Source organism: Artemia sp. Qi Xiang Cuo, chromosome 5, assembly GCF_049724085.1.
Source record: "Artemia sp. Qi Xiang Cuo chromosome 5, ASM4972408v1, whole genome shotgun sequence".
Lineage (NCBI taxonomy): Eukaryota > Metazoa > Arthropoda > Branchiopoda > Anostraca > Artemiidae > Artemia > Artemia sp. Qi Xiang Cuo.
Genome location: NC_142798.1, coordinates 59,212,143 through 59,229,162, shown reverse-complemented (window position 1 = coordinate 59,229,162; position 17,020 = coordinate 59,212,143). Strand labels below are relative to the sequence as shown.

General features: G+C 33.9%; 1 protein-coding gene across 2 annotated transcripts in view; it reads left to right on the top strand.

Moving 5' to 3' along the window:
• LOC148952328 (pro-neuregulin-2, membrane-bound isoform-like) overlaps positions 1 to 17,020 on the top strand; it is a 188,018-nt gene that overhangs the window by 137,586 nt on the left and 33,412 nt on the right. For both annotated transcript variants that reach the window (XM_089088933.1, XM_089088934.1), the window contains exons 4-5: positions 3,596 to 3,704; positions 8,675 to 8,727. In XM_089088933.1, the coding sequence (XP_088945059.1) occupies positions 3,596 to 3,704; positions 8,675 to 8,727 (162 nt within the window). The remainder of the gene's footprint in view (positions 1 to 3,595; positions 3,705 to 8,674; positions 8,728 to 17,020) is intronic.

Here is a 17,020-nt window from a genome sequence, read left to right as displayed (position 1 = left end):
CTTGAGAGAACGGCTGCTTGCCCTCCAATCTCTTGTTACTCTTAAAAAAAGCTCCAGAACTTCTAATTTTGAATGGAATTAGCTCCTTTAAAAGTTTCAATGATATTTCTAGCTATTATATAGTAGTGCTGCCTATGATATTGCTTATGTGCCCTTTTGAAATCTTGCCTGCATACAGTTTTTTCCTTTAATTGAAACTCCTACACGTCCCCTAAGAGTTTCATCTTAATACCTTTAGCGTCATTAGTTACATTAACTGTAGTGGTAGCATTGACAGTTTACATATAGTGCCTTCTTGCTAGTTCAAAATCCCCTACAACTTACCCTTAAAGGTCTAAACTCATAATATAAGTTGATAATATGGGGAGGTTGGCATCCCCGAAGACATAATTACTGGACCTTTTAATAACGCTGAACAAAATAGCTCTCTTAAAATTTTGATTGGATATGTTTTGGGAAATTATGGGCATGGGGAGGGGGTGGCTGGTTTCCCTCCAATCACTTTTGACTTTTAAAAAGGGCACTAAATCATTCCGACTTCCAATCGAATGAACCCCATCTGATTCGAAGTTTTGACGACCATCTGTTCTGTAAGAACCTCTTATTCCCGGGGCATAACTTACAACCCTTGCACCTGGGCTCTGGAGGGTTGTGTCCACCTTGAAGCCATTGTTATATGCTCTTTGGACTATTGTGAACAAAATGGCTATCTCACAGTTTTGATTGGATGCGTTATGGGAAAACAGGTTGTCAGGGAGAGAGGGGGGTTAGTTGCCCAACATCAATTTCGACTCTTAATAGGGGACTAGAACTATACGTTTCAAATAAAATGACCTTCCTCTAAAGTTTAAACAACCCCACCTTCGATGAAAGCTTATATGCCCCAGGGGTATAACTTACAACCCTGGCCCCCAGACTCTCGGGGGTTGTGTCAACCCCAAAGGCCTTTCTATGTGATCTTGGACTGCTTTTGAACAAATGACTATCTCAAAATTTCAGTAATAAAGCACATCAAAAAATATAAATTTCTTAATATAATAGCTTAATAGCTATAATAGCTATAATATATAATTATCAGTTATTAATCTTATTTTAGAACAAACTTATCTTGTCTTGTGTTTTTTTAAACAAAAATATCTGTTTTGCGTTCACGTTCCCGTTGGGGACTCAAAAGCCATTCTAATCCTTTCATCCTACGAAATTAAACGACAAAATACGTTTAAAATGTTTTAACTTTTTTAACTTTAAAAAACAAAAAAATATTAAAACTTTAAGGAATACATATCAGTATATGTATACTACACTGACAATCCACAGCCTTTTTTTCAGTAAAGTGCAAATTATGTTCTGGTCTTTCATTTTGATGAGATGTGTTTTGGGAATTGATGGGCGTTGGGGGGGGGGGAGGGCTTGTTGTCCTCTAATCACTTTTTGACTAATAAAAAGGGCGCTAGCCCTTTCAATTTCTAATCGAATGGGCCTTTTTTGAAGTTTCTACGACAACAAATGGCCATCTCAAAATTTTTAGATACATTTCGGGAAAATCCGAGGTGTTCGGGGAGGGGGTATCCACTATTCAATCTCTCTCAATATTAAAAATCATACTAGAAGTTCTGATTACCAATCCAATGAGCCCCTCCGAAGCTTATATGATCACTTTTTCTATATAAACCTTAAATGCCCCAAGGCATAACTTACAACCCTTGCCCTGAGGGGTTGTGGGGGTTGTGGGGGGGTCCACATTCCGATTACTTGGAGGGTGGAAATAAGAGAATATTAGACAAATCTGTTTTGAGTGAACTGTGGAATTTGAGTGCGTTTGTATCCGTGGATGTCAGTTCGATAGTGGAAAGAATGAAGCAGAAGACCGGGAGATCCAAAACATAGCATGAGGAGGTGGCAAAAACCCAATTACTAGAGTTGTATGCACAGATTGCGTGGGGGGGGGGAAGAAATATATATATGAAGGCAGTAGTGATGGGGATTGAGTAGGGCAATTTGGTAAATGAAGGGGACAGTTTACTACTTGGGAAAAGAAAGAAGCATATGGAACAGGACATGTGCCGAAATGGTCCTTATTTCTGCCCAATATGCGGGCTAAAATCATTAATAGAATTGGATAAGAATATAGAGAAAGAAGGATTTTGGGAAAGCTTTAAAGACTGGGAAATTTGTGAGACCAGGACTGAACCATAGAGCTCTTTTCCTCAAGGTCGACGATGAATCTTATTTACGTGTTTGATGCCCTATTCGGCTATTGTGCAAATAAATTGTTACTGTTATTATTATTAGGTATCAGCCGAAAAAGTTGAATAGTCTTTGATAAATTTCTTCTGCAACTTAGAAGTTGCAGACTGCAACTTCTAAGTTCTAGCTTGAAATAAGAATAGGACAGTTCTCACTCTTTCCCTCTTTCCCAGTTGGTCATAGTTGGTCATAGGTTTTTTTTATGTTTATCCCCTAACATATCTTTTATTATTGTAATTGTTCTGACGTGCTTGTGCTAGCTTTTGTGCTATTTTAGCCAATAAATCATATTCTATTCTAGTCGTGAACACCCTGGCTGGTAAAAATGACTTGTGTTTATTGAAGAATTATGTCTATATCTTTATAAACTAAAATGTTTATTTATGCATATTTATGAAAAGAAATCGGGAAAATGAAAGAAAACGTGCTAAAAAAATAAAAAATTTTTGTACGAGCTGAACGATGGACCATGGTAACAGAATATAAAACTGATAAGACTGGGAAAAGAATCACACTTTTAAAACACTCGAATATACACTCGTATTTTAAAACAATGGAAGGAATACCACCGTACTTTGAACAGTATTTTCGAATTTAAAATTCAAGAGTAACATTATTTTTAATAGATCTCATTTTTTTTAGTTTTTCGCTTCCCGAACGGTCACTTCCGTTGGGTTGGCCTTTCAACCAGCTCTCGAAATCTCATGATTTTTGCGATTTATTCTATATATTTTTTTAATTCTCCATACAAATAAATCATTTTTGCCTTAGCGTCAAATTTTGAACACTCTCGCACATCCTGGTCTAGAGCTCAAGTTTATTTTGTTTCAGGTTTAAAAAAAAACTGGTTTAAAAAATAGGTTAAAAACTGGTTTTAGAACCCAGCATTGAGAAACCGATTTTAATCTGTTCCTCTGGACTGGGTCGGAACCTTTTAAAATCTAGAATCAGGGAGGCATTTTGACAATTTCGGCACCCAAAATATCCAAAAGTATTTAAAGTCGGGAATAGAGCTCATAACTATGGTATTCTAAGAAAGTGAGTGTAAAAATAATAATATAGTGCACTTGCATTCAGGTTACTAGTGCCAGCAATCTAGGTTGGAGGAGGGGGGACTTCTCCAATAAACTGTATTCCTAATTTGCCTTAAACCCCAAGTCAATTCAGCCTTACATTTTTTCAATATCAAATTATTACACCATTCTGAACATGATATGAAATAAATCATCCAAAATTAAGCCCTTTTTGGACACTTAGAACTAAAATAAAAATGGCAAATAGTGGTGCAAAATTTAGAAAAAAACGGTAAAATTTAGAACAAAACGGTAAAATTTTCTTTTTATTTTAGTTTCATCGACATTGTGGCCCTTAATAGCAGTTCCCTGTCCTATAGAGTCGTTTTGTCTGAACGGGGGAACTTGTAAGTACTACGAAGCTGTTGGAGAATTAGTGTGCCAGTAAGTTATTTTATGATAACTTTTTCTTATATTTTTTTCTGTTACTGCATTTCTTGTTCCCAACTTTAATCCTATTGTTTCCTTTCTACCCAATACCCATGCTTTGGTTCCCAGTAAAGATTACGGGAAACTTGTACGACGAAAAAGTAAATCCGGCCCTCCACTGCGACAATCACGAATGCTATTTATCAATTTCTATTTTTGGCGTAGTAGTGCGTACACTTTCTTCTATTTCATCTGGAAATCACTATACTGCTTTTCTAGAGAAGACTGTGGGACAAGGTCTCAAAATGCAAAAAAGGAAACTTCAGGGCATTGTTTTCGATTTTTCTCGGTAGATCCTTTGGATAAATCTCGAATGATCACCTTCCCACTCCTTGTTTACTGGTATGACACTTTTGTTCTACATTTTTATCACTTCATAATTCAACTTTATTCAAAGGACGCTATCTATCCAGGTTAGACCAATCTTTTGTCGAAGACAAGATAGCACCCTTCACCAAGTAAGCACTGAAATGCAAATCTCTTACTCATTTTAAGAAGAAGAAAGGCTAACCGACGAAGTAACATCTGAACAGAACAAAAACAGGTCTGAGTCTAATTGGTGGTCTTGAATCTTACGGTTGATAATGGGTCATGATGCTGTCAGTGAAGCATCTTTGGACACATTATTTAGGCAATCTGGCAGCTCGAACAGAAGGTTTATAAAGAAAAAAATGCTAAACCTTCGACAAGAGTGGGTGACATACAAACATTCCTAAAACCAGAATTTCATCTTGCAGTTGCACAACTATTACAGTGCCTGAAACCCTAATTTCCTAATATTCTACTTTAGAGTATATGACTCTTGACTTTGTGGTGATGGCTTCATAATAATCCATAGAAACCAAAACAACACACCAAAATAGGAACCACTTTTTTCTAGATGTGTCAGCATTATACGAGAATGAATCCTTGGATAATGTTTTCGTAGTCTCCGTTTATGTCCCTATTCGTGATGCTGTCAATTTGGCAAAAGATGAAATGTATGTTGCATTGCATTAACTGTCTTATTCAGTTACTGTGAGGGATTACATAGTTGTTTCTGGAAATGTTGAAGCAAGGTTCAGTCTGTTGGATCAGGCTACTAGTCAAATCTTTGGAAAATTCACGAAGGGCCTTAAATGTGAAAATGGACAAAGCCTAGTCAATTACATTCTTGATGATTTGTATCATTGTTACTAATACCTCGTTTAAGCACAAACCCAGCCGTATATTGACCTGGCATTTCAATTAAGGTGTTGCTAAGATCTATTTAGACTGCATGTATCTACACCGTCCAGGGAGGAGTCCAACGCTAGACTTATGTATTTATTATGACGTGGATACAGGCTAGAAGTATAGGCCTGACCAAGGTCTTCTTGTATAGAGATATTTTGGTGTCTTGCAGCTTGAAAAGAGAAGAAGCCAAAGTTCCACATTGACATAGGCAAGCTTTGAAAAATTAAGCTTGACAAAACTTAGCCTAAAACTAACCAACTGTTTTGATGCCTAGAGGAGGGCGAAGAAAATGTTGGCTTGAAAAGAGATGGAAGAACTTCTGAACAATTAGGGGGAAACCACTGGTGAGATTCTAGGTCCACATAAAGTCAAACCACAACACTGTAACTGTAACAAAGGAACCCTGTAACTAGTCCATGAACGAATAAAAATATGAACTGTTCAAAAGAAGTAACGGAAGAGCCATGCACTGAGATCAAGGGCTCCCTCAATCTCGACCGTCATAGAATGTGTGAAATCACTGCTTTGGTGCTATAGGAAGCAGCATGAGCGATTGACACTTGTAAGCTCACTAGATTCTCAAAGAATCGACTGATGACTTTTTCAATACCAATCAACGGTTCCCTATTATCTGCTCGTGGAGGATCTTCCCCAAATTGTTCCAAGTAACCCTAAAAGATTGAGTTAGACTTTTTGTATGGACCTGACATTACTCAAAGTGATCATGACCCTGAATATACACAAAGTCTGAAGCAAAAATGCCCTCCTACAATTATATAAACAGCGCCCAAATTTCACTGCTAAACAACTATGTGGTATCTTTGAAGCACTTTGTGGACTAACTCTTTTCCTAACATTTGGAACACGTCAGTCATTTTAGAAAAAAAAGGTAGTAGATATTCTGGTCCGGTATTTACGGTGAGTTTATCATTTCATTCTTTATTTTATTTCATTTAAAGAAGTTGTCCCAAATACTATGAAGCAAGTCTAACACACATTGCGATGAAAATATTTGGTATCAAACTACTGAACCATGTAGATGAGCAATGGAAAAAAGAACCCGGGAAGACCAACCCGCTTTCCGAACAGTTAGAGGTTGCACTGACAATATTTTGTCAAACGATCCAGCAGTTTCATCTGTACAAATTAGCTTTGAGGCTATTATTTCTAGACTTTATAACTTACTTTGACTTGGATTCCAGCCAAAAATTGTGGACACCTATGAAAAACGACGAATATATTTGTTGCACTTTTTACGTCATACTATAGTAAATCAGTGAGTCGATTGCGAATTTATGGCGAAGAATATAAAGAATTCTCGGTGGTAGAATATTGTCATGCTCTCTCTCCAGCTCTTTTTCAGATTGGTTGCTGCGTAGATTGAGTCCTTTCACTCACTCAATTAGAATATAACTGATGATACTGGTATCCAGCAGGGACCAGAGAATGCACCAATCACTCACAACGATTTCTTGATGTAGGAACATTTTATCAGCCTCAAAATGAGCCTACAAAAGATAAAGTTTATGGCAGTTAATCACTCAAATCCTTCGGAGCTGGTTTATAAGCTGGTTACCTTGGCATCCAACAGAGGATACAGAAAGCACAAATAGATTTTGCTTCCCTTCGCCACCATCATAGTACCACAATATCACACTTTGCGCTGCCGCATAAAATACATTTGATGAGTAACTCAGGGAAAAGCTTGACGATGTGGAAATGTAGGTGCATCTCATCAGCCAGGTGGAACAGGAGCAGAATTATAGCTTGACATTACTTAACCTTAAGCAATTTATTGATGGACTTTAGGCCTTGATAACCAAAAGAGTTTAAAAAAAGCAAAAAACAGACTTTGCTCTCCTTCAGCAAGACCTTAACATCGCACCAGGCTGCAATATGAAACATTTTTATGGTAATTTTGTAAATTTTGTATCCGAAATTAGAGAAAACTTAGATCTCTGAGAAAAATTTTGTTTTCATGAAATTGCAGCAAAATTAGAAGCCGGTATATTATCGATCAGTCCATGTATACTATTCTATTTTTGAATACGATGTTAAAACTTGTTGGATTTTACTTATATTGGACAAACGTTTCGAGAAAAAAAAAAATACAAATGTAATCAAAATGCTAGCATGCAAAAAAAGAAGCCGCTGAGATTCTGGCTAAGAATCTGTCCAGCACCCAAAAGGAAATACTGATTAGATAAAAAAAACTTATAAAAAAGGAAGTAAAGAGCGACATTAAAACTTAAATAGACCAGAAATTACCCTGTATTGAGGGAGGGGAAGAAGATAAATAGAGATAGTGCCTTTTAAATTATGTGTAACAATTATGAGGCTTACTTAAACCAAACGTCAGTCATTTCTTTTCATGGTTTAGCCTTCTATTGAGTCAGATAGTGTTTAGAGACGGTCATACAAGGTTTTACCCTTGGCAAGTCATCTTTTATAAGGAAAAAAAAATAAGTAAATTTAACCCTACATTTTGCTGTTGAATTTAAATGTAAGGTATTTAATTATTGAAAGTGAGGTTTCAAAGCCACAAGAAGGTAATGAGGACAAGAAAAATTAATTTGGAAGAAACGTCACGGTTAAAATATTTCCCTTAAAAGTGAATAAAAAAGAATCCTGTACGCAAAATTTAAAACGTAATAGCAGGTTATTGGTCATGCTGAATGTGAAAAATTGCTCATTTGTAAAGTCAAGAAAGAAAGTTTTGAAAACCTTGAACTATCAATAGAAAGTAAAAATAATCTCTTGTAAGGTTAGTCCCCCCCCCCCCTCCAATTCCAAATTTGATGTCATTAACAGCTTTGGAATCAGAAAAAGCAAAAAAATTGCCAACATTTTTCTCTGAAAAAGAGAGTTCCCACCTTAACTTTTAAATTACGCCTTGTTTGAATCGGAAAAATAGTTTGTAAGTTTTGTTCAGTTTTTATTATCTTAAAAACTTCTACTCATTATTTAACAAAAATATTCAAATGGAACTAAATTTTGCACATTCGTTTCTATTTATGGAAACCAATTAGTAAAACTGAGGTTTTTACGCTTCTAGAGACGAGTGTTAACATTTTATGCTCTTTGTAAGTGAATAAAGAAGAATTTTCGATAGAAAATTAAAAACATACTTACGTTGTTCTTCAGCTTGCTACTTTCTTAAGGCGGTGTGCTTTTCCTGGCTTGCAGTTGCAGCTTTTTTCTTAGTAAATATCAAGGATCATAGTTCTTATTAAACGCAAAAATATAGATGACAATACAAACAATTTATAAACAAACCTCTTAGGAAAGGTGAATTCGCCTTTTCCGTTGGGAAAGACAAGAAACTATAGAATGAAAAACACGACTATATCTTCGTCTCTTGGAAGTTCAGCTTCAAGAAATATTTCACCTGAAAAGTATTTTATCTGAATGTGTGATTTTTCAGTGCCGCACTAGCGGTGAAGAAAAAAAAGGATAAGAAAAAAAAAGATGACACATCAGTGATACCCATGCGAAGACGTGATTTTTCTTGTTGTTCAAGGTGGAGGGCTGCAAATTTGCTGTGGGGAGTTTTCGGCAATGGGGATTCCAATGGTGTACTTTTTGTTTTGATTCAACGCCATTTTTGAGAGGTTTCAGGCTGTTTTTCAAAATCCCGTTCTTTAGTTGGTTAGTTATAACCATTATTACTATTATTCTTCCGTATATTAAAAAAAGACCTTTTTTTTTAGCTGTGCAGAAGGATACAAAGGTCAACGGTGTGAAAGTAAAGACCTCTTAGGAAGTAAGTGCAATCCTATTTTATGCTTTTTTCATGTCGAATTTACACAGTATGTTTCTGGGTATTTGTAAGTGTGAAATTATGCAAAACAATGACATCCAAATTGTAAAATCCTCATAAGAAATAGAGTCTGACAGCTTTTCATTTCTAAAATTTAAAAAAAAAGAAAATTACAATTTGGTAACATAGTGAAAAATTCGTTTACTTACGGTGAAGAAACTGAAACTCGGTACATTTTTTATACGGTTTACAAAAGCTGGGATCCTGAATTTTGTTTTATAGGCTATTGAAAGAAGGTGCCTAAAAAATGTGGCTAGGTTAGGATATATTTTTTTTAACTTTACTTCTTAAAAACGGGTATTTAACGTGCTAGGTTCAGATACTGTATTTTTATTTTTGATACTTGATAAGTGTCTGGCCTGACTAAGCTTGATAATGTCTTGTTTATTTGTTTTTCCGCCACAACAAGAAGCAACAAAAGCTATATGATGTTAACCGTTTAATTGCACTGACGAATTTCACATTAAACATATTTTTATTTTTAATGTCAGCTAGCGTAAATATGACTAATAGATTACATTTTTATTTGGAAACTTTATGCGACCCAATTTCTCAGTCACTTCCGTAGAATTAATGATGATTGCTAAAACGTTGTTGTTCTCTGGAATTTTGACTATTTTTGATGACATGTCCGAGAGACGGATGCTATATAACTGTTTAATAAATTGAAATGACGGCATAATTTGACATGACGACAACATAGTAGATTGATGAATAAGAGTTTTTTAGCTTTGGAAATGAAAGTTTTGTGCTAAATCTCACGCCTACATTGTTTCGTAACATGGCAAAGTGACACTAAAGAAATAAACTAAAGGAAACTACAGTATTTTAGTTGGCAATTTGTGTACATTACAAGAACAAATAGTAAATGTATTCCGAGCTGCCTGACTTTTTATTTTCAATAGGGTTGTCATTACTGGGATAGGTAGGCTATAAAACATACACTAAAGAAAGGAACTTTTGTCGTAAGGGATTGGATTTTTTTTATAATTTTTTAGCTTTATAAAAATAAAGATTTTGAAGGCTCCCAAACGAAAATTAAAATTATATGTTTCGTTTTGAAAGGTCCTTGATATCAACAGGACAAAACTAGTTATCCCAAATAAAACCAAAATAGTATCACTTAGGTTCCCGTTGAAATTTTTCAAGACCGAAAACCTGCAAGTGATTTTCCAGTGCGGGGGGGGGGGGGCAAGACTTAACAGTGTTTTTTTTCGTAAGAATAGCATTACATTTCTTCTGAGTTTCCTAAAATTTTGGGATTTCTGTGTATTTTTTCAAATAACGTTGTAGGCACTGATTGTTTTCTTTGCCAGAGCGATTTAGTAACTACTTCTAATGCTAAAGTAGTAAAGGAATGCCGAGCAGTTATGTTAGAGAGGAGCATTTTGGAAATTTCACAAAATCAGTATGCTTTTATTTATTTATTTTTAAGCACAAGGGGGCCAGCTACCATTAAAAGAAAAATATTAAGAAGCTTTATGCATTACTGTTAAAAATCATAATCTTAACAACAGGAAGCGGGACCGGGGTAGAATCTCGGTATATTATATGCAAGTCATTGGTTTCATAAAAAAAAAACTCACGCTTTACCTCACAGGTAAAGATGAATCTTACCGCATCGATTGACTTGTAATTAGCTTTGAATTCATTTATTAATCAATCAATGTTTACAGTTTATAGTTTATAACCCTACAGAGTCCTTCAATAACAAACACAAAATGGATATAATGTACGATTTCAAAGAGTAAAACAAAATAAGAATTAAGACTGCATTATTTTGAATTAAGACTGTCAAAATCAAAAGGATATTTGATATACTTTAATCCAAAGGTCAAATCTATACATGTGTATGAAAGCTGAGGCTGTAATTTGCTTTGATTTGCCAGAGGGGTTGTTTTCAATATTTAACATTGATCAAGAAAATGTGATTACTAAATGACTTTATTACAACATCGTCCACTATCAAATAATGTTTTATGCTTTGCGTTTTATCTAAATGTATTTGTGGTCAAGGTTTCCATAAGAAAGTTTTCAAAGGGATAGCAAACCTGCTAAACATTTTTCGGTGTGGTCAAGGTAAAGAAAAAAAACTTTTAAAACCATCGTATTTTTCTGAATGTCACCCATCTCCCAGAGGGACAGGCTGGAAGCCCTCCTGTCCCACCTCCATTGGGACTCCTTGTTTGGGGGAGTTCCTCATGTCTTGCAACGTTCAGTGCAACGCTTCTTGTGTCTCTTTATTTCCCAAAGTGCAAGCAAACTTGCTGTTGCAGGAAGTTTTGTTGCAAAAAACTTCTATATTTCCTAACTTACTTTTCATTAAAACAAACCTACCGGAAAGATGTTAAGTCTCAGTGTTGAAATAATTTGAAATAATATTAAAAATGAAATAATAGTTTGAGTGTTGAATTAAATAATTTTTTACGGCTCTTGCTCTTAAAAGCTCCCTATAGCCTAATCTGGGCTTTTTTAAGGTGTCAATACGGAAGATGTAAGTAAAATTTTATTAAAAGACATAAAAAAAAGACATACAAAAACATGGCATTGGATTTGCCTACGGGCCAAGAAATAAATTTTTTTAAGAATAAAAAATGCTGCGAGCCAAGAATTGAACTTGAGCTGAAATGAAATAAGCATTTCAAACATGCTGTCCCTGACCGGCAGCTGTTGATACCAAAAGAGATATGAAACATCCTTTTTTGTATCCTCATTTAAAAAATTAAATAAAAATCCTTATTATTATACGGCACCACTGTGTTGAGAAATTAAATATCCATAAAGTTATCTGTCTTTTCTAACTAACAAACTTTGGAGCTTGGATTCCTCTTTTTCTGAGAACCAAAGAATTTTGACTATCAGCAGAACTGGTGTTCATAAACTAGATTAGTGGTGAACATCGAAATCCTTTGGTCTCAGTAAAGAGGAGATCGTGCGCAAAGACAAATAAAATAATGTCATCAACTGTCTTTCTAAATTTTTTTGACATTTTCCCATGGTGCAATATCTTCTGTATGTTCTTTCTTTTGAATAATGGATAATTTTTACTTTTCTTGGCTCATGCTATATGTGATTTTTATATGCCTTATTCTGGGCTCCCCTGGGGCCAATAAAGTTAATAAAGTTTTTCATAAAGTGCGAACCATAAAGTTTGTCCTTCTCGCACAAGGATTTCACCCTTTTGACTTTAAAGCAAATTTTCATAGAAAGTAACGGAAATAGTCAGACAACGAGCTGAGAAAACCATCTTTTTAAACATTTTTTCCTTTTAATAATAAATGAAAGTATTTTTGTGTTTCTTTTACCAAACAAAATATTTAAATAAGTATACAGTATTATATTCGTAGACACTAATTTGTATTTTGTTTATTTGAAATTTTCCACAGGTCTTCTGCTATTGGTTGAACTTTGCTGACTTTCTTGAAAAGGTTAAATAAATTTCAAATTTTTTCCGACAGTATAGAGTACACAAAGTTATGCAAGGAAAACGGTTTATTAACTTTGTGGAGAGCTTTATTAACTTTATTGACGCCGTGGGATTCCGCATTAGTAGTCACTTTGCTTGCAACCGGTCGTTTTGTGAATTTTTTTAAAATGCATTTTCGATTATTGCTTTTATTCTTTGCTTTTACATTGCTTTTTGGTCTTCTCTATGTTTGTGATGTGTTGGTCGCAATAAGTTAGCTTTTAAATAAGTGTCTGATGAAAAATTAGGACTGAATATTATGAAGCAAAAATTCCGACGGGTTATTATATAAAACCGGCAATAACGATCGAAAACAGAAAGAGAAGCATACAATAGATTAAAAGTATGATCACAGAAGAAATAAAGAAAACAGGGCACACGTTTAATAGACATAATCGTTTACGAAGAGCAAACTTTTTCAGAAATAGACAGAAATCATATAAAGTAGTCAATGGTTCCAGAACCTTAAAATCTTAAAAAGACTACAAACGTTTAGGCACCTTGACAACAAATAGAATACTAAAAAAAAGAGTGGGAATATATATATATATATATATATATATATATATATATATATATATATATATATATATATATATATATATATATATATATATATATATATATATATATATATATATATATATATATATATATATATATATATATATATATATATATATATATAAAAAAAAAAAAAAAATATATATATATATATATATATATATATATATATATATATATATATATATATATATATATATATATATATATATATATATATATAAAAAAAAATATATATATATATATATATATATATATATATATATATATATATATATATATATATATATATATATATATATATATATATATATATACAGTGAGGGCACAATTTGCGAGGGTTGCCAAAGCCGTGGTTGCCGAATAAATAAATCTTTCTTGGTCACTTGAGACATGGTTAAGACACCCTTAGCAATAAGAGATTATTTTCTGTGAATTTCTACAAGCGATAAAAAACATATAGGTGTTGCGAACTATAAAAAGACTACAAACGTCTAGGAATCTTGACAACAATGCTAAAAAATAGAGTGGGAATATATATCGCAGTGAGGGCACAATTTGCAAGGGTTGCCAAGGCCGTGGTTGGCGAATAAATGAGCGTTTGTTGGTCATTTGAGACATTGTTAAGACAACTTTAGCAACAAGAGCTTAATCTTCTGTGAATTTCTACAAGAAAGGAAAAAAAAGCATAGGCACGGCGGTTCTTAAGCAAACTACAAGCGTCTAGACATCTTTACAACCAAATAGAATCCTAAAAAACAGTGGGAATATATATTGAAGTGAGGGCACAATTTACGAGGGTTGCCAAAACCCTGGTTGCTGACTCAATAAATAAGCCCTTCCAGTTTTGAAGCGTTGTAATATAACTATTAAATATTATATCACGTTTCTAATGTCTTGGAGCTTTTGCTCTCATGGCATTGGAGGAAAAAGGTCGAGCAGACAATGGAAAAGTTTTTTTTTTTTTTATGTAAAATGGTCGTCAAATATGTAGAGAAAGAAAAGAAGAAACCCTGCCTCCTAGAGACATTACGAAATCCTAAAATAAAAATAAATTAATTTCTAACTGTAAAAAGATATGAAATGTCTATAACGAATTGAATAAAACAAATTCTATCTAGTTCTTAGGCTTAATTTGTGCGTTTTGCCGATGCGTAAGTCATAAGTGTTCTGTTTAGCCAAATACCCAGTATTTCTGTGGTGGTAAAATTCTTTTCGTAATATTAGTTTGCTTTGGAAGTGGCTTCAAACCCTGAGTCCTCCCCTGGGAGGGCGTGGTATTCTTTATAGATATGAAGGAGGAGACTTTTGCCTTGAATTTGGTAAACATTTTTTAAAGTATTTTTTTTTTTTAAAAAAATAGATAGATGGATAGGTAGATAGATATTTATTGCAAATAACCCAAACGGCCATGGCAGCAAACAACATAATTGAATGATCACGACTTAGTACATAAATGAACATATCAGCAACATATACAAAAAAGAAAACACCTGGTCTATGATGCCCTTCAATTTTCCAAGTGATCCATGCTTACCCTGAGGAATCTTCCCAGCTGCATAATAGTACTATAACATTCATTCCCAGTGAGACTTAACAGATACTCTTCATCAGAATTGCCTTCTTCTTTCAACAAGAGGCAAACAATGAGCCCTCAATTCAATAACCCACCTTCAAACTTCCGTTTTTTAAACCCACCTTAAATATAAAAAATTCTCCCCAAGTCTCTTTGATTCAACTTTGAATTTTCAAGGAATCTGCTGCGTTCATTCTGTGCTTGCTATGCCTGAACCCCTGATCCCTCAAAATATTTTCAACCTTTTTTGAAGTGCTGAGTTTCTGCATCAACACCTTTATCCTCATATATAGAAAACAAAAGCAAATTCTATATATCAAATTGATTTGCTAGTAAACTGCTAAGTGCTTTAATATCTTTGAGTAAAACTAAGTTCAATGAAGGATCAAAGATAGCGTGTCCTCTGTTGATCAATATTGGGCTGGGATGGTCAGACCGAAATCGAATCTACCTTATTCGGGTGGGATCCTACAGGGATATAAAATAGATAATGTCTTTACTAAAACCAATGCCCAAGTAAGATCGAAATATAATATAGATGGCATGGCATTAAGTACCTATATATGATCCATGCTTAGTGCATTTTAGGCACTGGTTAAACAGAGTCCTTTCTTAATGAAGTTTGAATTTTGCTAAATTTGTTGTTGTTATATACTATACTACAATTTTACGTTTTTAAGCTGGAATTTGACAGTGGTTTTTTTTTTCGCTATGTATATCATATATGTGCACTTGCTGCCATGCCACCTATATTTTTATTTTTGTTCTCTTATTGACCTCGTTTCATATAAGAAAAATAAGTTCTAGATATACTTTTGATTTTAGAATCAGCTAGCTGGTTCCAGCAGACCCCCCCCCACAAGACTCCTGCGTGGATATTGGTTTTACTTTCGGTTTGCTAATACTTGTTGCACAACTATCGTCAGTTTATATTAGAGCTGCAACATCAAGAATTCGTGAGCTAAGAAGCCAAACAAACTACCTCCTGTTTCACGGGTGTTTTCAAATTAAATTGTTGTAATTACTAAGCAATAAAATAAAAGGAAGACTAGAAGTAATACTTTTGGAATGTTTAAATTTTTAAGTAGAGCACCCGCAAGGCTACCTGTAAAATTTTTTTTTTCTAAAACTTGATCAATCACATCTTTATTTGAATTCAGGTTCATTCAGCTGCGCAAGCTCAAAGTGTGTTACGTACATTAAATTTTTATAAAACTAATATTTATAACCTGCCCCCTTAAACTCAGAAGGTTTGATTGACTGGCCAAATTTGTTTTCTTGTCCCTATTTCTCATTTTCTCACTCACAAAACGATCTAGGATTGGTGCTTCTAATAGGATGATTTGTGTCTTCATATTTTGAACAACTAAAAAAAGCCTTATTTTTATGGAACCTATTATTCACTAATAATAGTGTAAAAAAATGTTCTTTAGTTTATTTTCCTGTAAAAGCTGTTTTGTGCAACATTTAACATAACGCCATTTAAATTACCATAGTTGAAGTATTTGGACCGAGGGTTGATATCAGTTCATATGGTTACGGACAATTAAGTGATTTTTCACCATATTTTCCGCTTTTGGCAACTTGAATAAGCGACTAACGACAAAATACGGAAAAAGAGATGCCTTGCTGGTTTAAATTATAATGGACCAAAACTCGGTTTACAACAATTTTAGGATTTTTATCATATTCACTGATGTGTCTGAGTACGGACAATGGGTTAAGGTAAATTTTCTATAGAATTTGTCAAGTTTAACCCCCCCCCCACCAAAAAAATAAAGTAAAAAACCTTTAATATTCGACTACAAAATATTTTGTCATTTTAGAGCATTGGCCCTTAATTTTTGAATAATTGAATGAATGAATTTCTTTACAATTTAATAACGGGGTTTATTCAAGAAAAAAAAAACAACAACAAAAAACACACAAAGAAAAAACTGAAAAAATTAGTACAATAGAATAATTAACCCTCCTTAAGCTTTCACTTGCTCATAATAATAGCCTCATAATAATAGGAATAAAAGAGTATATTGAATCAATTTGGATTCTTTTATGAACATATACAAGAGGATGAATTGAGAAATGTTACTATCGAAATGCGTTCCCCACCGAAATATCAAAATTATTATGATTTTTCAGTAGCTTTTATCTTCAACATAATTCGTCGATTGATAGCATTTTTCAAAGCCAAATCTACCCGTAATGTCCCCTTCTCCCAAAATGGCTTGCTTCCGTGTGTGAAACATGATTAAAACTCAATCAGCTTCTTCAATGCTAGCTATATAAACATGATTAGAGAGCCTGATTGATTTGGCTTCTGAATAGCTCATTTTCTGCAGAAGTTTTAAAGAACACGAATTGATTATCAAGGATATGGTTACGTATATTTTAATTAATTTTAATAGCATACCTTTGCTTTTGGCTATTCCTTCAAATAAATTTCAGTGACTTATAGTTAATTACACAGGCGTAACCAGGGAGAGGGGAGATGGGTATTTGAACCTTCACCCAGCATTTCAGTGGGTATATAATGTCAATTGGCTATTTCACTTATTTTAGACAAATGGTGCACGGAAATACTAGATGACATTTCAAGAGTCAACATTTTTCGGTACGGTTCTGTTAGCTTT